At 41.6% G+C, this 11,410-nt stretch overlaps 1 protein-coding gene across 1 annotated transcript; it reads right to left on the bottom strand.

Moving 5' to 3' along the window:
- Nucleotides 1–348: 348 nt before the first annotated feature.
- On the bottom strand, nt 349–3,168 carry FAM71B (family with sequence similarity 71 member B). Its single transcript, XM_029941462.1, has 2 exons — nt 2,481–3,168; nt 349–1,680 (listed from the first exon to the last, which is right to left on the bottom strand). Exons 1-2 carry the CDS (start codon nt 3,108–3,110, stop codon nt 457–459), a joined length of 1,854 nt encoding a protein of 617 aa, XP_029797322.1. The 5' UTR covers nt 3,111–3,168; the 3' UTR covers nt 349–456.
- Between the last annotated feature and the right edge of the window lie 8,242 nt (nt 3,169–11,410).

Here is an 11,410-nt window from a genome sequence, read left to right as displayed (position 1 = left end):
CCCAATTTTATCCCAAGGAGATAGGAGTTCTATCTTTAGTCTATGGACTAGACTGAATGTCCATGTTCAGGTACTTTTGGGGAAGAGAAAGAAGGGCATAAGGACATGGTGGTGGTGATGCTTTCCAACCCATTATCTGTGACTTGTAGCCATAGTCTTGGGGAAACCAAAGGCAGAAAGGGGTTGAGGCAAAACATGGCACTCATTTGGCTCTGCTGGCCATGGGGTGGAGGTGAGTTTCTGTTTGACTGGATGCTAGGGTCTCAGGCCGCAGCATAGTTCACATCACAGAAGCCAATGTGAGGTCACTACCAGGCTAGGGGATATAGACATTCAAACAAGATAGCATTTCTTTTCGAGTTGCATTGTTTCCTTTATTAGAGAAAGCTGGAATTGACTCTAGGGATACTTCCATAAGGCAGGGTCTACATTGCAGCTTCCTGTCCAGTCTCCTATTTAAATAGATTTAGCTTCGAAGATTATTGTCTCCATTGTCTCAGATGTCAGGGTACTACAGATCTCCTCCTGGGCATTCTGGGTTTTCCCTACCTTGGTCTTTATGTTGTGCTTCTCTAGGGTCTTAGCTGAGAAGTTTAACTCCCTATTATGTGTTGTGGCTGTTGCTTTTGAACCAGGAATGAGTTTCAAGTTCTTGAAGAAAGAGCCAATTTTACTGGATTTCTTACTTACAGTACCTGAACTGTTTGCAGATTTGATCTTCCCCAGTTTGTGAGCTGTTTTTGACTCCTTTGCCATGGGGCTGTGGCTGCCACTCTTGTGAGAGTGGTGTCCTCTCTTTCTTACAGGGCTCTGCCCTTTCCCCTTTTTGTCATCTCTTTTGTCGTGGCCGGATAGGGACTGGTGGGAGGATGATTTCTGGTTTGACTTGTGCCCTCCTGTCCTGTGGTGACTTTCACCTGCCCTTTGGTGATGAGAACTTTTCCTACTGGAAGTTCTGTCTTTCTTTTCTCTTCTTTCTTTTTTTCTCTCCCAGATTTCAGCACTGGGTGGGGAGACCTTCTGGCTTCCATCCTGTTCACGCAGGTAGCTTTCGCTCTGCAAGGTTGAGATGAGGCGTGCTCCTCCTAGGCCCCTAGCTCTTTCCAGAACAGGTGTGCCCGTCGCCACTGCACCTGCAAACACCACACTCATGCTGCTTCCTGGGGAGGGAATCATGCTGCTTCCTGGGGAGAGACTGGAAGCTCCTGTCATTACAGTGGAATTACCTGCTGAGGACGTGCTTGCAGAGCCCAAGGCCACATTCATACCCTCTGAGGATATATTGACAACACCTGCAATGGCCTTGTTGGGTCCACTTTCTCCCGGGGATTTGGCAGTGGCTCCAGCAAGGGTCACTGTGTTTACCTGGCCTGGACCTGCAGCCTTGGTTGCTGATATGCTCAGAGCACTAGAAGAAGGCCTCATGCCTGCCCCTGCCACTGCCAAGCCTGTCGTAGTGCTTGTTTCTGTCCCTAATACTGCCACACCTGCGGCTGACCTGGATGCTGCTCCTTCAGCAGTCCCTGAAGTCCTCAGGACCGTAGGTGAACCAGGCATTCTGTGGTGGGCACGACGGATTCCCTCTCCCCCAGCGTAACCAGAAGAGGTTGCTCTAGATACCTCACGAGGCTTGAGAAATATAAACTCATCCTGATCCCCTTCTCCATGGAGCTCTGGGGTCTGTGTCAAGGGGAGGAGAAACAGGTAAGAGAGAGATGACATAGTGAGACTACAACTGTCTGCTTCTTTCTCAACCTGGAGCTGAATAACCCAAAGGCTAATAATTGGAAGAACCTTTGAAATTATCCAGTCTATGCTCCCACTTGATGTGAGATCCCACCTACAACACCCCTCTCAAATGGTCACTTGGTTTTGTGTAATACTCCCAGCACCAGGGGAAGCACTCATACAGTTCCTGGTCCTCATGTATTTTTATTTTATATACATGTGCTTATATCTCTGCAGGACAGATTCCTAGAAGTAGAGTTGCCTAGGCCAAGGAGTCCACACATTCTACATTGTGGTGGCTGCTAAAATTGTGCATGCACAGACACACATGGGTTGTCCTGATTTTAATCAGCACATGGTAGTCACAGGGATATAGAAGGAAGGACTTCCTACTTGTTAATAGCTGTGTTCCATAGCTGAAGAGTCTAACTGGGTTGGGGTAAGTGTTCAAGGAGAGATTGGACAATCAGGATGCTGCGGAAGGAATTAACACAAACTTGAGTAAGAGACCAGAACAGCCACTTAACTAAGGTCTCTCTGAAAATCAGCCCCATGGGACAATTTTGAGGGCACTCTGAACCTCCCCAGTGTGGTAAGTCCCGTAGTGGTGGCTCATTTGACCCCCGTCTTATTCAAGTGGAATGAATTTCCCAGGTAAGCCTCAGAGAGCACCAGAGGTTGTGTAGGACTAGCTTTGAGGTTCTCTGCCAAGGCCCCCCTCCTCATTTGCTTGAGTCTCTGTTGATGCTTACCAGTAGGCTTTTATCAGCCTCTAAGGTGACTGCATCCCCCGTTTGCAGGGTCAGAGCACTGCTGCAGCTCTCCACTGGTGGTCTCAGGAGATAGACAAGCTTTTCCCAGTAGCAGAAGAGGTCTTCTCGTGCATCTGAAGAGGGACACAGCTGCAGATAGAAAGTGCGGCCAGTGGCCAGCTTTAGGCGTAGCTGCTGTTTCTCGCGATCATGAATGGAGATCTTGACAAACTTTAAGGGAAGCAGCCTGGTGAGCTCTAGCGTCTTCCTGGGCTTGCGACTTCTCCCCTTGGTGGTCCAGGCATGTCTGGCATGCTCCTCACAGACTTTTGCTGGTCGAGCCAGTAGCATGATATCAGGTAATGGGAGGACGGGACTGGTGGATGCAATGCCCACAGTCACTGTGCGGACACGGTTGTGTACATCAATAACCTCTCCTTTTTTGCTGATCTGGATAAACTCACTTTCGAACATAGGTGCATACTTGAAAATGTCATACTCTCCTCCCTTGTACAGTTGTCGTTGCAGTTCCCCCATGGAGGTATTGAACACGCCCACTGAGCGGTAGCTGTGGGCCGTGTAATAAGGTAACAAACCCTCGCTACTCACAGTTCTCTTCATTTGAGACATCTCCACCAGCCTCAAATTGAGTCCTTGAGAGAGAGAGGGAGTGAAGGTAACTGCCCATCTCGCTGCAGGGCTCTGCCTAAATCTCCTCCCACCACTGCATTTATGCCCCACAGTCCTTTGTGACCTGTCCTCATCACACACCCCTTTGTCCCTGCCTCCAAGCAGCCACCCCTTTGGCAGAGGGTCACCAGTCTCCCTACCCCCACCCCAAACTAACCACCACCTCCCCAGGGGACAGGCTGACCCTACCAGGGTGTAGATGTAGGCAGGCTGGATATTCTTTCTAATCAAGATGTTGGGATGCACTATTTATGAAAACATCCTGCTTTTGTAAATATCTGGGTTGTTTCCAGTTTCTTTGTTGTTACAGATATCCCTATAATGATTATCTTCCTGCAAGTATAATTATATATCTGCTAAATTATGCCCTGGGGACAAAATCCTGGAAGTGGACTGTGTGCTTGCTAAGGGCAGGGACCCTGTTGGGATTGCCATTCTGCATGCCCCCAGTGTACAACACAGGGCTGACAGGCATGCAGAAGTAGTCGCTGAGTAAATGGTCAGAGGAGCTACTGCTACCTGTTAGGACCAGAGTTCCAATTGCACGGTGGTTTCCAGGGTACAGAGGCTTTTCTCACCCATTTTCTTATATGAAGGAGGTGACATTTGAAAACCATAGTTTTGCAGTGATGGACTAGGGCTCAGGATTATCTTGCTCTGTGTCAGAATGCAGGGCTGGATTCCATCCCAGGTCTTGTGACTCAGGTCAAAACTTAATCTCTGCCTCAAGCGGCATGGCTCACCATTAGACTCTCATTCTGCACCAAATATGGAAGCATTCATGGTTAACAGTATGTGTGGGGACTTACTGGGAACCACAGGAATTCACAGAGGTCTTGAATCACCATAGGATTTCCCGCACTGGTATGGCTGCTGCTCCACTCTTGATGTCTACCTGATAAACCACTGATGTTTTGTTTCTTTGAAAAGCTCTTCAGAGAAATTATGGCAAAGATGCCTTTTTAGAGGTTTTCTTTCTTTCTTGTTTTTTTTTTTTTACTTTGTATAGGTGATGAATCCAAATTCCCCCTCCCCCAGTTAGAAGACTACTTTTTTAAAATTTTTTAAAATGTTTTTTTTTAATTTTTATTTTTGAGAGACAGAGAGAGACAGTGCAAGCAGGGGAGGGTCAGAGAGAGAGAGAGAGGAAGGTACAGAATCTGAAGCAGGCTCCAGGCTCTGAGCTAGCTCAGCACAGAGCCCGACATGGGGCTCAAACCCACAAACGGTGAGATCATGATCTGAGCCGAAGTTGGACGCTCAACCAACTGAGCCACCCAAGCAACCCAGAAGACTACTTCTAAAATAAAAATACATCGTTCAGAATCACCGATTACCATGTGGAGGTCTTGAAATAAATTTCAACCCCAAAATGTTCTTTTTTGTATCCCTAGTGCCTACCACAATCCCTAATACATTGTAGCCTTCCAATAAATGTTCATTTCCTTGTGGTCATTGAGATTAATTCCTCTATTTTCTTATTCAACACAATTGATTGAGCAAGTATGAACTTGGGGACAAACTTGAAAATGGAAATGCAAAGATAAAGGTCTTTACCTCCAAAGAGCTAAACTGTTTTTCTCTAAAGATGTGAAATGACTTCTCAAAAACAAAAGAACAAAGTGGCTTCTATTCTAAGGAGACAACCACTAAAAGTTGACAATATCAGGTTTAAAAATAAGAAATTGGGTTTTTCAATATTATACTCAACCATATGTTCTCATAAGTTTATTTCTGATGAATGATTAATGAATGAGAGAAATCATAATCATATTATTAAGAACTTACAAGCTAGTTATCTTCCTAACCATTTCACATTCTTTTAAATCTTTAATCCTCACAATAGACCTATAATTGTAGGTACAACTATTCTCATGTTTTATAAAGGAGTAAATCAAGTTAAAAGAGCTTCATCAAGGTCACAAGAGATTCAAAGCACATGGAAGTGTCCATTCATTTAATTAATATTACCAAGTGCCCACTTTGTTCCAGGCCCTGTTCTAGGTGCTAGGAATACAGCAGTAGACAACACAGACAAACACCTTGCTCTCACAGATTTTGTATAAAGACAATAAATGAGTTAAATATATGGTATGTCCACTGATGACAAGTCCTATGGAGAAAGATAAAGTAGGCATGTGGGATGGGAGTATGTGCAAGAAAAGGGGAGCTGGAGGTGGTGGTCAAGAAAAGCTCAATGAGAAGCAATATTTGAGCAAAAATCAAAAGGGGGTCAAGGAGGAAGCCACACAGACCTCTAGGGGAGTAGCCTCTCAGTCAGAAGGAATAACAAGGGCCAAGATTCTGAGGTAGGAGTATCACTGGTGTGTTAGAGGAACACCAACAGGGCTACGGTGACAAGAGTGAAATGAAGGAAAGTGGTTGGAGATGAGGCCAAGAGGCAACTGTGGTATTGGTAGGGGAACAGATCATGTGGGACAGGCTTTGTAAAACCCTGTGAGGTCTTTGTCTTTGGGAGATGATTAGACTTACATATACAGTGGATCATTCTTGCCACCATGTTGTAAAGAGATTGTATGGGCACCTGGGTGGCTTAGTCAGTTAAGCGTCCAACTTTGGCTCAGGTCATGATCTCACGGTTCGTTGGTTCTAGCCCCACATTGGGCTCTGTGTTGACAGCTCAGAGCCTGGAGCCTGCTTCAGATTCTGTGTCTCCCTCTCTCTCTGCCCCTCCCCAGCTCATTCTTGCTCTTTCTCTCTCTCTCAAAAATAAATAAACAGGAGCGCCTGGGTGGCTCAGTCAGTTAAGCATCCAACTTCGGCTCAGGTCATGATCTCACAATTTGTGGGTTCGAGCCCCATGTCAGGCTCTGTGCTGACAGCTCAGAGCCTGGAGTCTGCTTCAGATTCTGTGTCTCCCCCTCTCGTTTCTCCTCTGTCTCTCAAAAATAAATAAAAATGTTTCAAAATTTTTTAAATAAATAAATAAACATTAAAAAATAATTTAAAAAAAGAGATTGTAGAGGTGGGGGGACAGAAGTGGATCCTGGGTGGCTCCTGTAAGACATGATGATGGGTAAGAGGTGTGTGGCAGCAGTGTAAGTAGTGAAAAGTGAGTAGTTGTGAGACATGTTTTGATTGGGGCAGCTATTATGTTTACTGATGTTGAACAATTTTCAATAAACATTAGTAAGTGAAGAAAACAAGTTACAAAATAGCATATGTGGTAAGCCATATATTTTTAAATTAAAAGTTGCTAAATGTGTGTGTGTTTGTGTATGTGTGTGCAAAAATGTGCAAGAAACTAGTAACAGGAGCAACCTTGGGGCTATTTGTTGTCTGAGGGAAATGGTAGGATGGAGAGAGTGCTCCTGGGCATTCTCTTTTATACTTTTGGGTTCTGTTTCATTGTGTATACTAGTTACACAAAAACAATACTTTAAGATTTATAAATTTGTAAAAATGGTATGTTAGGGGCACCAGGGTGGCTCAGTCAGTTAAGCATCTAATTCTTGGTTTCCACTCAGGTCATGATCTCACAGGTTTGTGAGATCCCACACTGTCAGCAAAAAGCCTATTGGGGATTCTCTCTCTCTCTCTCTCTCTCTCTCTCTGCCCTTCCCCACTTGCTCTCTCTGTCTCTCTCTCAAAATAAATAAACTTAAAAAAAAGTTATGTCAATAAAACTCTATTCTTAGAATATTCATTGATTCAGCCTTTGGTCTAGAAAAGAAGTAAATAAATAACTTCATTCAAAGTTAACTCTCTTTAGCAAAAAATCTCATGCAAAACTTATTTATTTATCTTTTTTGATAGAGAGACAGAGCCAGAGACAGAGAAAGGGTAAGGGAGGAGCAGAGGGACAGCGAGAGAGAGAATCTCAAGAAGACTCCATGCCCAGACTAGAGCTCAACACAGGGCTCAATCTCGTGACCATGAGGTCACTCAAACGTGAGATAAGCCATCCAGGCACTCTTCAAAACTTATTTTTTATTTTTCTTTAAGACTTTTCAAAATTTAATTCTCTCCTCCCAACCTTTAAAATCTGACATATCTGCTATCAAAAAAACGAAGATCAATAAGTTAAGATCTATTTACTTATTGGCCATTCGATTACCCATTGTTGTGCTAAGAGCATTTGGGTTATCACAAAGTAAGTCTCAAAAATTTTTAAGCATGACTTTCATCCAAGTATAGAATGAAAACTTGGCAAAGATTTAATGAATCCATCAGTGAGGGAACCAGCACAATGGTAAAGACGGTTCAAAGGAAAATCAGAGGAACAGTCATTGACATTGACATTGGAGAAAGAAGTCAGGTGAATATTGTCAAGTTAGATACAAAACTGGTTACATGTGTACAGGACAATAGAATCTTAACCTTTGGGGTTATCTTTTTTATTAGACAGAAATCATTTGCATCTCTTCTAAACAAAAATCTATAAGTTATTATAGAACTTCAGAGAATCTGAGATTTTAATCAATAATGGATAGTCTTCTTAGGGTACTGAAAATATTCTCAAATTACATTGTGATGGTTATAAATTCTGAATATACTAAAAATCACTGAACTATATACTTTCAATGGATAAATTTTATGGTATAAGAAATGTATCTCAATAAAGCTGTTAAAAAGAATAGATAGCAATACTTTAGTCTTAACTTACAGATCTAATTCCATTGTCTCTCTTCCTTCTTTTAGATAATTAAATAATCCTGGGGCTGGCATGTTAAGCAATGCTTGAATATGGCACTGAAAGTACATGGTGCCTGCTTTATAATTTTTTACTTACGTGTTTTGGGTAATTTTTCTTACCAAGGAAGATAATGAAGGATGTGTAAGCTAGGACCCTAATTTTGGAAAAGCTTACAATCCAGTAAAAGAACACACTGTAGAAAGGAGGACAAGACAGGAGGGCAATTAAATATATGATAGGGTAATAGTGAATGAATTGAATGAGTGGTGAAACTAATAACATCCATCACAGCAATTGTTTTGCAAGAAAAAGTGCCAAAGCCACAATTCTAAGAATAATTTCCCGTATATTTTTAATTGGCCTAAGATTGAAGAGACATGTAAGTGAAAACACTGTATATGATATACTGAGTATTTGTAGACAGGCAAGATGATAGGTGGTTGAAATCTACATATTTACCATGGGAAGAGGTTTCAAGTCAATAACCTTTGTTCTCCATCTATTATTTTGAAAACCAGGGCAAGCAGCAGCTATATATAGCCTTTTCAATGAACATGCCACCTGAGGAGGCATCGTGAGCTAGGGCAGGATGTGAGGGTGGGGAGATTTCCATACTGTACACAATATGTATATGCCGGGTAAATCCCCTGGCCTAAAATACAATCCACAGTACTTTTATGTCAACGCTGCTAAGTGAGGTGGTGGCGTGGGATGAGTTGCGGTGAGCCTTTTGGCACCTAGGACTTCAGGAAGGCAACCTGATATTGCTTTACCTCCTGCGGTCAAAAAAAGACAACAGTCACCTTGACTCTTCCCCTGAGGGCCTGTATGCAAATCAGTTTGCTTCTGCCTTGGGTTTAAAAAGAAAATGAGCTGGTATGCATAAAAGAAGCCGGATGAACCATCTAAATACTTTTCTCAACATTATGATCTAACTAATGTCACCTCTCTTCCCTTCCTACCTTTATTCTGCTCCCTTCTTTCTTCTGTCCTACACATATTTGGCCCCACACTGGGCCAAAGTTCTGCCCTGCTCATCACAGTCTTATGAATATTTGCCTCTCAGCCCCCAATTTTCCTGTTTATAAGCCATGAAATGTCCTACCTCAGTTTATATATTTATTTCTTTGTTGTTATACTATCAAAGAAGCTTGCCATCAAATATACACACAAATATTAAAACAGTTAACATTAAAGATAAAAACAAAAATCAGAAACTGTATAGAGATAGAGGGAAGTAGCTGATCCAGGAGCTAAGATGATTATTACAATTAAATATTAAATTTAACTTCAAAAAATACTGGAAATATGTACAATCAGTATTAACATTGATTGCCTCTGAGAGGTGACACCAGAAGTAATTACTAATTTTGTCTTTTTGCTGGTTTTCCTTTCCCAACAAGGATATATTTCACTGCTATAACCAGAAATAAATATCGATTTCAGTAAATTAGCTCTAAGCTTCATGGCCACCTGTTATTACTGTTTTCTACTAATCAAACCAATGATTTCTGTCAAAAGGCATAGTTTAATTTTAAATTGGAAAGTAAAAAGAAATTCTCCCATAATGTCATTTTTTAAACAATATAAATTAAAAGGTGACACATTTTTCTACCCTTTCAATTCCATTTGCTGAAGTTTGATATGTGAATTCTCTGACATGGGCCTGTGGGGATATAGACATACAGTAAAACCTTGGTTTGTGAGCATAATTCATTCCAGAAACATGCTTATAATCCAAGCACTTGTATATCAAAGTGAATTTCAAGAACCATTGGCTCAGTTGTGATCATGTGACATTCGGCATCACATACTACTTGCATTGCAAGATATCACTTGTTTACCAAGCTAAAATTTATTAGACATGTTTACTCATCTTGTGGAATACTTGCAGAACAAGTTATTCTCAATCCAAGGTTCGACTGTATATGTATGTGTATGTGTATATGTATTTGTATGTATACACATACACATTAAAATAAACACTAAAGGTTTTTATGTGAAAACAGGATTATGCCATACATGTTAGTCTGCATCTTTTCTATATTAACAATATATTGTGTACTTTTTTAGAATGATATATATGTACTATATATTACTTTATAGTGTCCTGTTGAATGGATACATCATAAATTATTTAATTACTTTCTCAGTGATCCACTTATAGACTGTTTCTGTTACATTTAACCCTGTGGTGAACACTGTGTGTTTTATATATGTGCTTATGCTTTTTTCCCCCTCTAGATAGTTCTAGGAGGAATAAAGGTTTGTGAAGTTTTGTATTTTTTTTAAGTAGGCTTCACGCCCAGCACAGAACTGAACACTTCTTGAATTCAAGACCCTGAGATCAAGACCTGAGCTGAGATCAAGAGTCAGGCACTCAGGTGACTAAGCCACCCAGGCACCCCAAGTTTTATGAGGTTTTTAAAAATACCCAAAATATTCTGGGTATCACTCTTAAAGAGATATAACTAAACCTGATCAAGTTCAGATGAGAACCACAAGGAAAATAAAGGGCTTGGAAGCCACATCCTAAGATATAGTTCTTCAAGGATCTCTTTGGCCTGGACACAGGAAGCTCTGGGATTATATAAGAAGCATCTTTACTTGCCTAAATAGCTATTCACTAGAACAAAGAAGAGGACCAGAACTGTGGGATCTCAAGTGATAAAGCAACACAAATGGACCTTAAGTTGCTGTAAAGGTGGATCATTTATTGACATAGTGGAAACACTCTGGTGTTCCTTTGGAGGAACACCCCACTCTAGGTCCCTGTGGTTGGGTAGGGCTGACTGTATCCCACCCCCAAATCCAGGAGAAAGTACAGACCTAGAGATAAACAACACAACATTCTACTGCCTTGGCTGTAATGATGGAGGTGCATGTGAGCATGTCACCCAAGCCAGGTTGATGATCCACAGTTCTGAGAGTTTTGCTGGAACTGTTAGGGAAAAGAATCCAGTTCTCGTGGTAACATGTCAGCCTATAACTCCTGGCATCCATTTTGCTGCCATGAAGAAAAGTCTGCCTAAGCATGAAGCCCACACAGAACTAAGAAATGGAAATGAACGTTTCCAATGTCATTGTTTATATACCTGGATCCAGTAGTGCCAGATTGAATTGTTTTTTTCCTTATTATAGGGTGTTAAATGAGGTTTTCTACGTCAGTTTCAGTTGAGGCCACAAAAGCCTGCAACAATATAATTAAAGGAATCATGTATCTTCATATCCTAAAATAAAGTACTATATCAACTGTGACATAATAAGAAGCAACATAGGGTATGCCAGTAATAGTATTTGCCCACCTCCTTTAGAAAACGAGGGCTTGAAATCAAGGGAAAGAGATTTGGGGACACCATACATTTCCTCTCACAACCCACCAAGGGGAAGGAGAGCAGGTGCTTGCATCCATCAGAAGCCAAGTGGCAGGGACTTTAAGGGACTACTCAGTGAAATTGGCACAAGCCTCATAAAGTTTAGGAGAGATAAGAACTGCTGTGCAAATTGTACTTAGAGAAATGTAATGGTGAAAGTTTGTGGATGAACTATTTATTTGGTGTCAAAAGGGAGAAGGAGCTATGCT

The sequence above is a fragment of the Suricata suricatta genome, chromosome 6 (assembly GCF_006229205.1).
Source record: "Suricata suricatta isolate VVHF042 chromosome 6, meerkat_22Aug2017_6uvM2_HiC, whole genome shotgun sequence".
Taxonomy (NCBI): Eukaryota; Metazoa; Chordata; class Mammalia; order Carnivora; family Herpestidae; genus Suricata; species Suricata suricatta.
This window is presented reverse-complemented; position numbering and strand designations above follow the sequence as displayed.

Coding starts and splice junctions, on each gene's coding strand:
- FAM71B (XM_029941462.1), bottom strand. CDS start 3,110: ATGTCTCAAATGAAGAGAACTGTGAGTAGCGAGGGTTTGTTACCTTAT. Junction 1,681..2,480: donor AGGCTGATAAAAGCCTACTG/GTAAGCATCAAC, acceptor CCCTTGACACAG/ACCCCAGAGCTCCATGGAGA.